Raw genomic sequence first — 17814 nt, forward strand, 5'->3', positions numbered from 1 at the left:
TATATATATATATATATATATATATATATCCAGTCCACGTTATTGACCTATTTCCAATTCATTTAATTAGTTGTAGAATGTTCTTCTAGCTCTGTAATTTTGATAACACTTACTTTTCTACCCTTGTGTTGACCCTGTCCCATCTTTCTAGAGATGTTCTATGTTCTAGGGTGAATAAAATAGGGGTTAATGGTTTGCACTTGATTTGCACTTAATTGCATTCTGTTTTTATTTACATTTTGCACAATGTCCCTTTTTTTTTTTTTTTTTTAGAACTGGGCTTGTACTACTTCCAGTGGTTGAATACTGTATATTCCAAATTTAAGGTTCTTGTACATTATTTGAATATTTCCATTCATCCTTGCATCCTTGCGACTCAGAGGTAAATGTCTTCTAAAAACGTCTCTGTTTTTCTCCTTCTTAAGTCAAGTACACTTTTAAAAATGCGCTCAGATTTGCTGGATAATACATGAAACACCAATCCTTTATTTTTAGGTCAAGAATAGTTGATTTATTAGAGATATGTGGCTCTAATTGGACAATAACATAAACAGATTTTGGGATGCATTGCTGTAAATTAAACTACCTAACTATGTATAAATTAGTTCAGATGAGTTCAACATTAAACATGTACAGCAGTAAAATGCAACTTACACATGAATGCAGCAGTAAAATAAATTCAAAAATACTAACAGACCATTTTACTGCACAGATTTTACTTAAGTAAGGAATGTTTGAGTAAAGGATTTGGGTACTTCTTCTATCGCAATATTCTATCATTTTTTGGTAGGATTAGAAATCCTGTACTGTGCAGCGCACAGGTGAAAATAGTACTGTACATTCTGACTTGGAAGGGCACTTCACAGTAAAGGAGGTAGTCCATGTTGTCACTTTTTTCTACTTCCTACAGTTTCTTTTCTTCTTCACTCAAAGTTCGAGGCGGGCCACCTTTACCTTTTACAGATCTCATTCTCTGAACTCCCCATCTATCTTTTCTTCCCCTCTCACCTCCTCTCCTCCCCACCTCGGCCCCCTCCGTCTTTGTTCTTCCCTGTTACCAGCAGCAGGGTTAGGCCGGTCTGTTCTCTGTGTGGGCTGTGTCGATTTCTTCTCCTTGAGGCTTTTCTCAAGTTTCTTTTTTTTCCCCTCAGTCTTCATGTCTTTCTAGATGCTATCAAGCTCTTTCTCCCAGCTCCTCCCTTTTACTCACTTATTCTCAGTCTTCTCTTTCCTCTTTTAGATTTCTCTACCTTCTATCTTTTATTGCTTGCGTCAATGTGGAAATCAGTGCGTCACCAGTGGCGATATTTCATTATGTATGTGTTTCATATAATACACATTGACTCACAATAGGATGTGTATTGTGTTGTTCGTTAACCTCTTGGAGTGTTCAAAAGCACTTACCTTGTGAACAGCATTCTGTATTTGTGTCTATAGGTTTTTGCCTTGTGTGTTTAATTATATATGCAGGTATATTGGGGGTCTCTATTGCTTTTTTATTCACAGTAATGCAGTCACTGTCAGCTGCCACAGCTTCTGCCACCTATGGAATCACACTAAATCAAAACTTCTTTGAATGGATTTTTTGTTATGCAGTAAATAGATTTTTAAAACTTTATGAGTGAGAAAATGACAGTGTTTATGGAAATACTCCTGTCTATGTTTACCCTCCTAGAGATGTCTCATTCTAATTCTCCAGAGAGAGGAGTCACCCGACTTGCCACTTTTCTTTCACAAAGCTCAGCAATCAGTTTCAAAGGGGGAAGCTGGTGTGCTTTGTAATTATGAACCTTATTTATAAAACATGAAACTGTGTGATATTCTGTCAGCAATTCCCTCTTGAGTGTGTGTGTGTCCACAGCTGAGAACCACTGTTAAGTGGCAACTTAGAGAAACAAATTGGTGGTTGCAAGACCCTTCACCACACACGCACACACACACACACACACACACACACACAATGAAACGGAGAGCTGTTCACTGATTATATTTAGCTAATTGGCTTTGCTTTTGGGCCTTTGAGTTCAGCGAACAAAGTGTTGCTTAAGGGAGGACAGAAATTGGAATAGAGCCTAGAGAAAATATCAGCCTTTGGAGTTACTAGCATGTGTATACGCATGCATGTGCATATGCAAATGGATACACTTGTGCATGCATGCACACATGAATTCATGTGAGCATATCTTAAATTTAACTTGCATTTTATGTTTTTTTTATTCTGTTGACATAATTGAACTGGCTCCTTCCCAGGAATTACAGGATACAGTATTAGCACATATAAGCTGTCATTGCGGTGTATCACTTACTGTGCATGTTTTCCAGCAAGACAAATGAATGCAAATGATTATAATTACTACACATAAATAGAAGAGACCTAAAATAAGCAACTGCCTACAAGGCATGCTGGACTGTTGTATATATTCACTCTTGCCTCAGCAACTCTGCCTCTCACTAGTTCTAGCAGATGACACATACACTTTAATCCCAGCTTCCCTTTGCTGTTTCCCTGTTCATTTTAGAATTGATTATAAGATTTTAATCATCATTTTGAAAGCACATGGCAGAAATGTTGGCCCTATTTGAGCCAGTTCACAACCTTAAAACCTCATGTGGGGCCCTTCTGCCTGTTGATGTGACTTCTTTGCCATGAGGACCCTTTTCTTTTAAATGACTTGACTGAGGAGATAAGGCTCACAGAAATCTGTGACATGTGTTAAATCTCTTCTTAAAGCTCATATTTTAGACTGGGTTTATTTTTAATGTCATCCTTTTATGGTTACTATACTAATATTTAAAAGTATATCAGTATTTTGCATTTTTGTGATGGTTGTCCTTTTGCTTTGTCTTTATCTAAACTCTGCTGTATTTTCATTTGCTTTTGTTTGGCCTTATTGTTTGACTTTCTTTTGTTTTATTTCCTACTGAATGTTCTGCCTTTGGTTCATCTGTCTTTGCAAATTCTGTTTCAAAATGTTACATATAAACGGCTACGTGGTTGTTCGTGTTATCAGTTGAAGTACATTTCTGCACCAAACCTGACCACAGTGATTGTGTTTTTGACAAGGGCACCCATACACAGAAGTGGTAACATAACCTGGACCCTTCCCCAAATATCTTCAGCCTTGGCGTTATGCCACAGTGTTGCAGAAAATATCTTCCTGAAACATCACACATTGTAATCTCTTTCTGCCCACTCACAAGCATACAAGTGTACAAGCAGCAAAGTAAGCTAAACTTAGTTGTTTTTTTTTGTTGAGTCATCATTATGTAATATTGATTTTTATTGTTTGTGTGAGTGTGTTTGTGGGTGAAGGACAGAATGTACAACATTTCTCATTTCTACAGTACTTTTGTAATTTGCTCTCAACATAGGAACCGTCGCGTTAGGGAGGTTGAGTAGTGGTCATGTCTGTCAGTAAAACCATCTCAGTTGAGACTAAATATGTATAAACCAATATAGGAAATTGTTTTATATTTTACTACATACACATATTGCATTTTTTTAATTGTAATTCAACAGAGAACCTTCAAATGCATAAATTACATACAGTGGATTTGACCGTACTTCCAAACAGTTGTACAGCTTTATGTTTGTGTGTTTTTTTTTTTCTGTGTAGTCGAGCTGTTCTTCAGGAGGTTTTGGACACAGACCTGAGCAATGAAGCTTTCCCTTTCTCCACACACAAAGTCGTGAATGCAGCAGGGCATCAGGTGATACCACACATACATACCTCATGAACACCTCAGCTCATTTCTACATTCATTGGATCTGGTTCTTTTGTCAGTTTGGGAATAACCCTGTCATTAATGGTTTATTGAAAAATACACTTCATTGAAAAATACCTCTATGCAAATGAGTGCTATTGAGTGAAACGGGTTTATTATTTCAAAGGTTCAGTCAACATACAGTCTGTGTTTGGCACAGATGGTGTATCTCAAGGTGTTCTTGTGGCTTACTTAGATGTGAAGTCTGTTCATTTTTTTTCTTCCTCTTTCTGTCTTTTCTGTCTTTTTTGCTTCTGCTCCTGAGGTCTTTTGACTCAGAACTTTCATCTATAGAGCTATTGCTTTTAATCAGTAAAAATGAAATCATACATTTAGGATTTGCTCTATGCATTTTTATTTTATTTATTTATCAATCTGGAATTCTTTAAAGCATATTTCTGCCAAAATGAACTCCACATTGTTTTTGGCCTTAAATCAAAGAGAGCATGTTGTACCCGCGCATGCAGCGACACATATGTCCACACATACTTGTTCTGTCTTAGTCACTCTTGCATGAATTATGCAGCACTCTGGTGATTGCAGAGAGCATCTTCTCATAGCTCTGCAGGAGTGTTTGTGCATGTGTGTATGTGTTGCTTTTGCCGTGTTCCTGCTGGTTTGCTGGCCTTGTCTGGGTGACATTTTAATGGCTTCACTGCTGCGAGAACAGAGCTCTGCCTCTCTTTTCCCTCTGCCCTGTACTCCCCTCATAGCTCATTAGACCGTCTCTTTCTGTATCTCTTTTTCTCACTCAGCAGCTCAAACAAGTGTGCCGTCATGCATGTTAAGTAACATGAGTTTATGGTTATGTATTTTTCTTCTTGCATGTGCTTGCATCTAAGTTTGACAGCTGCCTGGTACATATGTGACTGACAGTGTGCTTGTGTTTTTTGTGTGTTTGCTGCCAGCAAATCTGGTGGAGTTGTGTGTTGAGAATAACCATAGCCTTTCATATACTAGAGTTTCCTGGTGTACATTTGAGGCAGAGAGTGAACCCTTGCTGGCAAAATGGCCTCGACTGTCAGAGCACCCACCAGGGAAACATATTGAGGAGAGTTTTTGTTGTTGTTGTTTTTCTTTTCATCTTATATTCTATTCCTTTTTGGGGGGTTTTGTCAGTCATCACTTACATTCTAAGCAGCCATTTAAAAGAAAATAAGTCAAACCCTCTAACAACAAATAAATAAATGGATCAAAAGGCAGTGTTGGGCAGTTGCATAAACCCACACATCACTGAGGTCCCTGTTGTCTAGACTTTGGTATTTTTACCTGATGTGTGTGTAAATAAAAGTAGTAAACTGCTTAGAATGACTTAACTGTAGTGCAGCAAAGATTTTAACACCAAGATTGCATGCATTTCTCTGCGGTGCTGTTGTGTGTCTTTGTTGTACAAAGGGGGGTCCTGGAATTTTTTATTAGACACACGGGGGCCTTGGCAACAGAAAGGTTGAGAACCACTGAACTAGAGGATTTGTTGTGTCTTCACATTTCCCAATTGTCACATAGAGGGACACAATCCACAGTGTGTAGGTTTTATTCAGAGCCACTACACAGTAAATGGATCTTCAACAGCTGTACAGTTCACTCCAAAGTTTACAGGAATTTCAGGGGACAACTTTCTGTGTTTACTTTTGGGTATAGAGACAGGTGTTTGAGATGGTCTCTATTAAATTGAGAGGGTTTTTTTTTAGAAAGCCATGTGAAGCTTCCATTTTTTACTCCAAACCTCATTATTCTTGCTAAGTCGTTGTTCCAAAGCACAGGTGGAAAACTTAAGTATTATAAATCATCCTAAATACCAACGTTGAAGTTGACACTCAATGAAATATCTTCTTTTATTAATAGCTTCACATTTTGTCTTTTGAATACAGATCATTTCTTTTACCCTTGTATATTGTACCTATTTCTCCGTCTTCCTATTATTCTCTCTGTTTTTTTGACTCTTCCATCGTTTCCACCTCTCACCTCCAAAGTTGTTGTTATGCCTTTCATGAACTAAAGCTTTTGAACTAAACATTTATTTCTTAAGGGAGACTACATTTGTCCTGTTTCCCCTCTTTGTGTACCTTATCTTGGTCCACCATCATTTCCATTCTTATTCTTTTCTGTACACCTGCAGCATACAGAAACTGCTGTTAAAATGCATGACAAGCAGAGGCAGTCCTTGAGGATGAAGTATGTGTGCTTGTGTGCGAATGAGCACAAGTAAGAGGGATAGGGCACATGGTCCTCCTCATGCCTCTCTTTATCTCTCTAAGCCTCCTATCTAAACCTCTCTCCTCTAGGTGCGAGCAATGCGTCTGTCATTTGTCGGAGAGCTCGGCTGGGAGCTGCATATTCCTAAAGACTCTTGCCTTCCAGTCTACAATGCTGTCATGGCTGCCGGTGCCAAACACGGCATCATCAACTCAGGCTACAGGGCCATTGACTCACTGAGCATAGAGAAAGGTAATTTTTCAAAGAGATCATTATTCTGACGCAGGAAACAAACCTGGCAATGATTTACTATTTCAGCAGCCATTCTCAGAACGTGTTCCACTCAGAGACACTTTGCAAAGGGATCATTGTTGCATCCCTGAATTAGTCCCATCCAAATTAAAACTGGTTAAAAGAAACACAAAGAGCCAGGAAGGGGTTTTTTTTGTTTTTTCGCTTTTCCACAATGATATTGGGTTCAGCCTGACCTTTATTCAGCTCTGGCAAAGCATTAACAACATGTGAAGACAGGCCTGGATATGCAAGATTAAATTTTCACACCTGAAAATCTGAACCAAGATTCATGTTTTTGTTATGCTGTATATGTATGGTCTGGTTAGTTTTGCCTTCACACTGCAATTTTGGAAGTGGGTGAAAGCTGACAAATACATCCTGCTCTCATCATCTACAGGACAAGGTTCTAATAGTTTTGGATTTTTCATTATAGTTTAGTTTGAATTAGTTTTGCCTTTTTTTTTTCTCTCTAATTCAGTTAGTTTTAATTCATTTTTAGATCAGGTTTGTTAGTTTTTATTAGTTTTCATTTTTTTCTAAATGCTTAGTTTTAGTTTAGTTTTAGTATTAATTTTAGTTTTGTCGTATCTTTTCTCTTCTTCTCCATCATATTCAAATTAATCCCAGACAGAACTCTGCTGCTTTCTCCCAGCAGTCTCCGTGTTTCCAGGTAGAGTGGGGACCAGAAGATGACTGGAAACCACAAGTGGACCATGAAGTGTCGTATGGTGACACTAGCTAAAATTGCCAAAGCGAAATAAATTGCTTTCGTATCAATCTGACATTGACAAAGATGAAAACGAAGGGAATTTTATCCGTAATTTTTATCTGTTTTAGTTAGTTTTGTAAGCACACAATACAGTTTCAGTTAGTTATCGTTTTTTTTCTTTTAATTATAGTTTTTATTTATTTCAGTTAACGAAAATGTTTTTACAATTCTATTTTCGTCATTTCGTTAGTTTTCGTTAACAATAATAACCTTGCTACAGGAACTATATTAAAATCCCTAAATGGTTAATGCAATATTTTTATTAAAACCCTTGAACTGAAGCTGAAAATTCCACACTTCAAACACATCTTCATTGCGTCATGAAACCCACTGGGATGGTGAACAGAGAAAAATAGCCAGAATTTATATCATCGTATAAAAACTTGACCTGGCTGTATGTGTGCTGTGGCTCTGATGTGGACACATTGTTTATCCATCTTCTGTTTGTTTTTCTTCTTTAGATATTTGTTAACAATAGCTTTGCATAACTTCTTAGCATTGTTAAAAAAGTGAAAACTTCCCAAAAACTGCTTTCACACTGTAAATGAATTGAACTATGGCTCAGTAATGATACAGCAACCATCTCTTTTTATCCGACTGAAGTGTGTTTGGACCGAAACATGGTCCTGGGGAGGTTTCACACCTGCAATTTTGGTTCAGATCCACTTGGACAGTCTGAAAAACTGGATAAATTGAAGCAGGTGTGAAAGCGCCTCAAGAGATCATGAACAATTAATTTTTCAGACCAGTACACAACAAATGATCTGAATCTAAGGCTGGAAGAGGTACTGAAACACAGAGTTTATCCTACAGTAAAGTATAAATCAGACTGAACAATGAGCTTGCAGATTCTTTAAGTGTGTCATTTAAGAGATTGGCTGATATGTGATGCTTCTTGTTTTCTGTTTTTCTCTTCGTAAGGTTACAGACACTGGCACGCTGACCTACGTCCAGATGACACCCCTTTAGAGGCAGGGCTGGCATTTACCTGCAAACTAAAGGGCTCAATCCCATTCCAAGGACGTGACATGTTGGAAAAACAGAAAAAGGAGGGGCTAAAGAGAAAAATCGTGTGCTTTACCATTGATGAGTAAGAAAATCATGTATCATGAATTTATACTGAGTGATAGTTGCGTAGTTAAAGTTGGTGCTTTTCATTATTTTTGATTAAAGCTAATAAAATTTTAATTTGCCATATTAAAAATGTAACAGTCTTTTTGTGAAAGAAATGTTATCAGAGCTGGCATTCCAGAAACTGGGTCCTGACTGTCCTGATCAGTGTGAATGCATGTTTGGAGTTAAGTGAGCGAGTTGTGTGTGTGCAAGAGGAAGGCTGCAGTGGAGCGTATACTTAAAAAGTCAGCACAATTCTGTCAACTATGCTCATTTTGAGGAAAAAAAAAAAGCAACTTAAGTCAAATAAATAGATTTTGTGAGTGTGTGAATGAAACAGGCCGTGTGTATTGTGCATGTTTATCAATTAGACATGCTCCTCTCTCACTCCCTCATCGTCTTTATTCAGGAAAGTGCCAATGTTTGGTCTAGAGGCCATCTTCCGAAATGGAGTTCCTGTGGGTCACCTGCGACGCTCTGACTATGGCTTCTTTATTGACAAAACAATTGGTTATGGATATATCCGCAACCCTGATGGAGGAGTGGTAAGGACATTATACACACATACATATAGTGTGATGGTTGTTCTTTATGTGTATCATAGTGGTCTTTCATTGGACTTTTGGACTGGTTTTGGTATATTTATGCTTCATGTATATTATTATGCATTATAGGCCTGTAACGGTACACAAAATTCAGTATGTTTTCGGTTTTCAAAGCCACGGTTCGTTTTTTTTTTTTTTTTCGGTTCGGTACGGGAAGAAAGAAAACCCCTCAAATGTCTATTAATGCATTTATGAATTTTTTAACATTTTTCCCCCAATTTTTGGAGACAATAGAATATAGAAGAACAGGAATAATATAATTCTGCTGCTACAAATCAAATAGAAAATAAAATAAATTAATAATATTACTAAATGTATTTTAAACATTAGTATTGGACTTTTCCCTGAAAGGTAGTTTCGAACAAACAAGAAAAATCTAATCACAGTTCTGTCAGTTCACATTCTGCAAAAAAATAACAAAAAAATTCCACATGAAGTGCAACATTAACAAGAGGGTAAACTGGTATTCTGTTTAAACAAACTGAAGAGAAACACTGACAACACAATGAACCAAATTATTTATTTTGGGACAGAGAACAAACTGTTTAGGACACTGTGTGTATTTGTGTGTGCCTGTGTGCATGGGGGATTTTTTTTTTTTTTTTTTTTTTTTTTTGTGTCGGAGCCAGGGAGTGGGGGGGGGGCAGTTGTATACCTGGGGGTGCAGTCCATAACTAACGTAACAAACGCTGTTGTGAAATGAAAGTGAAACTTTACATACTTTCAACGTTCTATTTATTCCTCTATTATACAGCGTGCGAGATAGACAGACAGACAGAGCTAGTGTCAGTGTTTTAGAACTACCGTAGTTCCTAGGGGCCAAACTAGGTCCGTCTTATTAACGTCTCTTTCCTCGTTGTTGTCTTTCACCTGAACCTTAACTGATCCAAACTGGACTGTAATGACGGTGGAGGGTCTTCAGTCTCTTCCTTCCAGGTTGACATCATATTTGTTGTTTTTTTTAACCTTATATCAACTGCTATTTCATATTTCGGGTCAGTGTGTGCTCCTTCAATATGTCCGTGTGAAACTTGTGTGGATTTAAAGTTCCGCATCGAACAACGTCTTTCATTCCTTTTTCTTTTTCTCATCATACTTTACCTTTTCGTAACTGCTGTGTACCGAACCGAACAGGTGCGTACCAAAACGGTTCACTTTGGTACGTGTACCGTTACAGGCCTAATGCATTATAACAACATTTACAGTTTGTTTAAAAAAAAGGTTAGAGCAAGCTAGAGGAATGAAGATGGGAAGTGGTTAGTGAGAAAATCCTGTGAAACTGAGAAAGTGTTATTTTGTCGTTGTTTCACAGTTATGTTCTAAAGCACAAATTAATATTCACACATCTTCACGTAACCATAAGGGAAGATCCAAGCAAATACAACTGAATCAAAGTTTCCCTCTTGTCTCCTGTGGCTGAGAGGTCTGCGTAGATCTGTATTGGTTTATTGCAGGCTTTTGAGGATGATTGCATTTTTATAGAGATCAGCTCGTACATTCTGTATAGTGGTATCACTGGCTGGAGGTACAACCTTGATGTTAAAAAGTCTATTCTCAAACATTCTAAACACAGTAAAATGTTATATATGTACTGTTAGTATTATCTTGTTCACTTTGTTATATTATTATTGTGTGATCCTTTATGTAAGCAAAAATAAAACCAAATTCCCCAAGTGCTGAGATCACAATATAGAGTGTAAATATATAGGATCATTCTGTCTCTCTACTAAGGTGCATTATTTAATCAGTCATAACTGCAGGGTCTCACTAGCAAATACAAAGTTTTTCTGGCTGCTGTACAACCAACATTTTCTTCTCTTTTCGTAATATGAAAGATTAGATGGCAACAAAAGACACCTGAAGTGGTATTATAGTTGTTTGTATGTGATGCCTGCCTGAGTGTATGTGTGTTTCATGCTCAATTGTTAAATATCCATCCAGAGCTATAACCGACAAACAAAGCAGATTGACCCTTGGCTGTATCGGCCTCTTCAGTTTGGAAATGTACTCACTCACACTACGTGTCAACACATGTGCACACATTGACACACAAGCGCACAGCTGGACACACACACACACACACACACATGCTGGATTGCGGTTGGCTCAGCGGCAGCCAGTGATGTGATTGTAGGGGATGTGATCTGTAATACTGAGTGACAAGAGACCAGCTTTCCTCAGTTTGTGTGTGTGTGTGTGGATGTTTGTAGTGTTACAAAGCCGTGTGGAGTGTCATTCCTCAACTTGCATAGACAGCAATACATGTCTGCCTTTTTCTGTTTGATTGTTCTGACTGTTTTTCTTTTCCTTTCTTCTTTATTTGCCTTTGTGTTGGTTTAGAGTCTATACTTCTAGTTTTCTTCATGAAATACACTCTTTGGTCTCTAGCGGTAACTCCGTGGGACCCCTGTGTACACCACAAGTGGACATCTGAGACATATCAACTGTGCATATCGTAAATGTCCAGCTCACCACTTGTCTTCATTTGTGTCAATTCCACTAAAACGTCAATGGTCACCACTCTATTTTTTATGTCATTCTGTCCAAACACAAATGCTAGATTAGCTTTGCAGTGTTTCAGGAACTAATTAGCGGCATTGTACCCGTACGATAGTGCCCTCCCGTGGTTCAACAGTGGCATTGCACCCATATGCCCTCCCATGCTGCAACACGTGTCGGACAAAGATGCGCCAGACGGACACCGGACACGGGGCGGGGCCGAAACGTGCATTATATAGTAGGATGTACTTGTTTTTCCAACAGTTAAAATCAGCATTTGTACCATTTTTTTGAACACTGACATGATGTCTCCAAAACTACCCTCGTGTCCTGCTCTGATGTATTATCTGATTATATCCTTGTCTGGGAAGAATTTGGACACTTAAGTGTTAACACTACGAAAGATGTGGTCAAATGCATCACAGAGCACAACAGGAAGTGGTTTGAGGGATTAGATCACATTGCATCTCGGTGGTCATTGTCCACCTGGATGAGGTCACCAAAAACGCAATGTAAGAGCTGAAAATGATCTCTAAGTGAACAGAGTATTCATGTTATCCATATTATTTTATTTGCAGTCAGACTGAGTGCTGAACATGCATTAGTGGTGTTTGACAAGTATGTCTGTCAGTATTTTGTGAAAAATGTTCTTTACTCCAGACATTTGTTCGAAGTGTTGCTGGTACAGTGTACAAGTTAAAGTGTTACTGCGGTTTCTAAATGGCCACATGCTGATTATGAAAGCTGTAGTCACAGAGGCTGAGATGTTATGCATTTTTCTAAAAGGGACAGAGGTACATGCTTTCAAAAAGGCTGATTTCAAAGGCACCCATAAAATGTCAGCAACTTTTCAGTCTCTGCTTTAGTACTTTTTAACATTATCTGTTTTCTAATGTTAAAAGGCTTCGTCCACTCTCTTAGGTAATTCTGACTTTTAAAAGGTTCCAGTCAAGGGTTGTTAGCTACATTTGTCGAAGAGCCAATCTAAAGTGGTCCTGAGTCTCTGGGAGTTTGGAAAAGGCTGGATTAGAATATTACTGTTAACAGATTTTTGTTACTATAATATTAGTGCGAGCAAACCCATAAACATGTGGGCAATCAATGACTTAGAACTTGCGCTTAACCAGAGAATGTCTCTCAAACTTCTGCTAAGGTGGCAGTTCAATAAGGAGGGATCACTAGGAGTTATGATTAAAATGTGTCATTCTGGAAATGCAGTTGCAGAATACAAGACATAAGAAAAGTGTCTGAAGCTGCAGGACCTGGGGTAAAACACCAATTTTTTTACAATCTCAGTCTAAACCAGAAAACCAAATATAAAGACACATAAATCATTTCTTGCTGCTGTGAAAAGTGAAGCTTCAAAGATGCTTCTAAGCCTCGACATTGACCCACAGACCACAGCAGTAGAGTCACTTCTGATGGAATCTGAACAGTGACTGATTATTATACCTGCCAGTTAAAGGGGTCATATTTTGCTTTTTTAAACGATATAATAAATTTTAAAACATTTCTTTGTGGTCTATATAAACTGTAAATGCTGTGCTTGGGTCTGAATTCTTCATTAATTCAACTCCACCCTAATGCCACCAGAAAGGTCATTTTGAGCGCTGGCCCTTTAAATGCTAGTGAGCCACTTAATGCCCCACCCCCTCCAGGTTGCTGACTGTGCTGCTCTGTCCCGTTCAGCCACTTGTGTTCATTAATACAACCAACAACTGAACATTTTAGGTAATTGGCTCAAAGTTTGGACATATTTTCAGTATGGACTACAACTGCTGCTGCTGATAAACAATTATGTCATACTCGGAGAAATGTTCGTCGGAAGTCTTGACCTATGTGCAAATGTCGTGACTTAACTAGTTATAGACGCAACAAAATCCACTCAATTTTTGCCAAAATGAATATAAAGATAGCTTTGCAGCACCGGAGGGGTTAAAATTCAAGCTTTTTGAACTGTTAGGGTCCCCAAATACACAAATAAATGTACCAACCACTAATAAAAGTGAGTTTAGCAAAATATGACCCATTTAAGATGTAGATTTTCTACAACTCAAATAAAAATCCACACAAAACTATATATTGAAAGGTAATTAGGGAATTTCACCCAGGGGAACCAAAAAAATGAACACACACTGCATTTAAGAGCTTTAGGTGCCATTGTGCAGCGTCCTGACTGGAGGAAAAAGGTTGTATTGGGTTGTGTGCGTATTTGTTAATTTTAAGATGAAAGATGAATTTCTAACATCTTTAAACAGATGAACTTGCATGTTGTGTCAGTTTGGGATTACCTCAGTGTAAAAGGGAAAATCTTACATATCCTAAATATCACAAAGCATTTTTTCCTCCTCTCACTTTCTGAATTTCCTAATCTTCTGTAGAGTGGAGTGGAGGTTTGGTGGGCTTGGACATGGTCCCTGCTCCACTAGTTCATGATCACCACTGAAGGGGTTGGTGTTTCAGTTGTAGCACATTTGTTCACTAAAGCTTTCAACATGGACGTACTAAAGAAACCAAATGGTGATCAGGGCGAGTAGTGTGGGAACGAGGGAAAGAGAGACAAGATTGACAGATCAGTGGAAGAGCTGGAGGGGAGCAAAGGGAGTCAGTCAGAGAAAATTAGTTCTGTGGGTTACAAGGGAGCTGACATTGAGTCATGACTGAATGAATTGCTTTCAGCATTTTATAGCTCCTGCTCCATTCTGTAATGTTCCCAGTGTCAAATATGAACACTGTGAAACCATCTGTTCTGGAGCACTCTGCCATTTATGGAAAGAATTTGCACAAAGCATGTGGATTAATTGGTCATGTCATTTTCACTGTTTTAATCTCCACCGTCTCCTAAACTCTGAAATCCCTCCCTTCTATCTTCATGGCTTTTATGTTCATTTCATCTCTCTCCTTGCTTTATCAGGTGAGTGCTGATTTCATAAAGACCGGGGAATTTACTCTTGAGAGGATGGGAGTGACGTACAAGGCCAAAGCCCACATCAGATCACCATTTGATCCTGAGAATAACCGTGTCAAGGGCATCTATGCTTGAGGAGGACCACCTGAGGAACAGTGAAGATGTGACGGGCAATGTAACTGATTCATTTTACATGAATTTGCAGCTTTTTCCATTTGTCAAACACTAAAGACAACAAATCCTCATCAGATTATATACAAAATGAAATAAAATGCTAAGCTTTACCACTAGTTTACGCTGGATGTCTTTACCTGTCTTGGTAAAGAACTATCAGCTAACTTAGTCAGTTCTCTACCTAGACAGCAGTTGCCTTAGAAACATATGAGTTTAAGTGTCCTGTACAAGGCCACAGATTCTTTGTCTTTTATTTTCTAACTCCCCGCTCAGCCTTGTATGCTCCTTTCTGTTTACCTCGATGTTGCCTGGTAACACATGCACACTGGGCCGTTGGTACATTTCAGTTCTTAAGCTTAGAATTTTAATTGGGATAATGTTTAATTAAGTAATGGATACAGATGTATGTGCCGACTTAAATTAAATGCCATACATTCTTTTTAAGAAGTGGCCAGTATCTCATATATTTTAGCCAGAGACGGAAACACGCTATTATTTGAGGGAATTTTATAATGTTGGCACTGTCCTGCTTCTCTTTTAAAGGTTCAGTGTGTAAGATTCAGTGACATCTACTGGTGAAATTGCATATTGCACTGCCTGGCCATCACCCTGACCCTGACCTATGATGGCTGCTAAAACTGCAAAAGGCCCTCATTTGAGTAATAAGTGCTTTTGTTGTGCTTTCTGACAAGCAAATAAACATTGCCTATTCCAGTGTTTTGGCAAAGAAATAATGTCTGAACATCCTAACACACCGGAATGCATCATGTGACCAGGGAGGCTGGACAATGGACTCGCTTAGAAAACATTTTGTAGTACCATGATAAAAAGCAGAATTTAACCACACAGTGACTAGAAGCAACGCTAATGATCACTTGTAATTCAGTCAAAATTGATAAACTAAAGAAGCAAGATTCCAAACTTGAGGCATTTAACCACATCACAACCTTTGTTCTACGAATAGAGACGGAGTCTGATCTATTTCAATGCACTTCTTTAGGAGAACAGGCTCATTTATGTGAATAAACAAGTCACTTTGTGGAAACTGTTGGTTCCATAACAATCAGACGACCTCTGGGATGATCTTTAACATCTTATCCAAACACTAGGAAATTATGACGCCACCTGGTAAGATCTTAAATCAACTAAATGATCATTTTGAGAGACAAATTCACTTTTCTATGAGCTCATGAAAAACAAAACAAAGTAAAACCAAAATGAAGAAGGTACATGACTCTTCAATCCAACACATTGACGTCTCTTTGGTAAAACCTCAGAACTCCTAATTCTTAATATTAATGAACATTTTAGGTGACATTCTCATGTTTAGAAGTGAAAATACTACATATAGCCTGTTGAAGATACCTTGTGTGTGGACACAAGATATGAATTCTTCTTTTATGATACAGTCATTAAAAAAAAAAAAGTTGTAAATATTATATCCCATTTCTATTACTGCATCTTCCTAAATCCCTGTAGATCTTACAGACTGGACCTTTAATTTGTCATGTGAGGATAAAGTGTCCATGAGCAGTGTCCTGTGAGCATACAATGCTGTGTTTGGGGAACAGTCATCTCACATTCTGTAAGGCCTGCAGGCAGTTTGAGTCAGATTACAACGACTGATGTGTGTGCTGATAAAAGTGAGTAAAAACAGACTTTTATGCTTTCATTTTGCTCAATGCTATCTAAATCTTAAGCAGTCAGCCTCAATGTTTAGGGGGAAAATATCCTGCGGCTCTGTATCAACCGGGGACAAAACACTGCTGAAGAAGAATGACAGAAAAAAAGATGACAGTTATCAGAAAGCAGCTGTTACTGATAAACCCCCCTTGTTTCCTGTCTGTCCCCCATTGCTGTGCACCGCAGCGTTAATCTGCAGTTAATGTCGCTTGCTGTCATGCAAACTTGCTTTTATTTTTTATTTTTATTTTTAAAAGATTCAATCTCATACTAATTGTGGTGCAAGAGGTTAGACAACACATTTTGCTGCTTAAGTCCTGCTTTAGAACTGCTGAGAGGACTTTGCTGTGAAGTGGATCATAAATTTAGAAGTCTCAATGCAACTTATTTCTACCTAGAATTATCATAAAGCAGTAGAAACTGTTGAGATTGTATCAACAGGAAAGTAATCAGTGCTAAGCCTTTTGAAATGATACTCGGTCTGCAACATGGATGCTTAGAGAAGGAATAGGACTAGTGTTGGATGGACTGCTGTATGTTGGTCCATTTGATAAATGCTTTAGAAATGAAATTAAAAAATACAGTCTCTAGAAGTTTTTTGAGGTCAGCCATTAATTAAGGGATTTTACACTTCAGATTATGGTGCTTATTCATTTACAGACTGTATATAACTAAAACTATAAAAAAAAAAACAACAACCTTTTGCTAACAAGTAGCCTTTAGTATTGCATTGCGATAAGCAAAGAATTTAAGTCTCTTTGATAGTACGGCTTTAAAAAAAAAAAAAAAATAGTGTGTAGATGTCTTCTGTTAAACTTTTTACACAATGTCAATCAGTAGAAGGTTTTTGAAATGAGATTGAATTAAATTTTCTAATATATTTTTTAAAAGCATGCAGGTACCTTTTTAATTTTTATATAAAAACTGAGCAAATGGACAATATCTGTTGACCAACTTGATAATTCAGTTCATATCAGTGTTTACTTACTTAATTGTAACTATGTAGTTTTAATCTTCTTAACCTTTATGTGGAATTATATTTGCAACTCATGTTTACGTCCATTTTCAGTCGCACAGTTTTAGCTCAATGAAATGAAGCCAGAGTAGAGGTCAACAATGCGTCTCACTGAACAAGCGTTTTGTATGTATAACTACTCATCTCTCTGATGTGTGTTGCTGCATGTTCAGCTCAAAATGTTTGCTAATTTGAAATGGTTCATTGATTCCACCCAAAAGACCATTAATCATTGAAATGGTTTTTCTCAGGAGTAGCTTTAGTTAATACAAGATTTATAATGGGAAGGAGACTGATAAAACGCTGTCAAAACTGGCCCTTTTCCACCACATGTTCAGAGGTTGCTCTTTTTTCCCTCAAGATGGTTTATTTCATTTCTCTTCATTATTTAGTGTAACTTAAATGTACCAAAGTCTTAATGATATAAATGAAGTAGGGTTAATACTGAAGTGCAAAGAGTATTGATTTCTCTGTTCAAATCTGTGCTAATGGACACTGCATTTATTATTCTTGTCATCAAATACATTTTGACCAGTTGTGAGAACACAGAACTGTGAAAGGCACCAGTCCAAATTGAATCTTTATGCTGCAACAGCCTTATTTATTCTGTCCAGAGCAGTTGATGTTTTAATAAATTTCCTTTTAACAATCAACATTTGTGTGATATATTTTTTTTATCACAAGAAAAAGATGCAAGATCCCACAAAAGTAGTTGAGCAGAAGTAGTGATTAACATGTTTGGTTTTGTTTTTATTTTGTTTTACTTTTTTTACTTGCCTGTGATTATCACTGA

At 37.7% G+C, this 17814-nt stretch overlaps 1 protein-coding gene across 1 annotated transcript in view; it reads left to right on the plus strand.

Moving 5' to 3' along the window:
* Positions 1-17668, plus strand: part of sardh (sarcosine dehydrogenase) — a 62928-nt gene extending 45260 nt beyond the window's left edge. The window contains exons 18-22 of the mRNA XM_030150626.1: positions 3618-3711; positions 6051-6213; positions 7946-8114; positions 8547-8682; positions 14156-17668. Coding sequence (XP_030006486.1) covers positions 3618-3711; positions 6051-6213; positions 7946-8114; positions 8547-8682; positions 14156-14284 — 691 coding nt within the window. The 3' untranslated portion in view covers positions 14285-17668. The remainder of the gene's footprint in view (positions 1-3617; positions 3712-6050; positions 6214-7945; positions 8115-8546; positions 8683-14155) is intronic.
* The last annotated feature ends 146 nt before the right edge of the window (positions 17669-17814 follow it).

The sequence above is a fragment of the Sphaeramia orbicularis genome, chromosome 12 (genome assembly GCF_902148855.1).
Source record: "Sphaeramia orbicularis chromosome 12, fSphaOr1.1, whole genome shotgun sequence".
Classification (NCBI taxonomy): Eukaryota; Metazoa; Chordata; class Actinopteri; order Kurtiformes; family Apogonidae; genus Sphaeramia; species Sphaeramia orbicularis.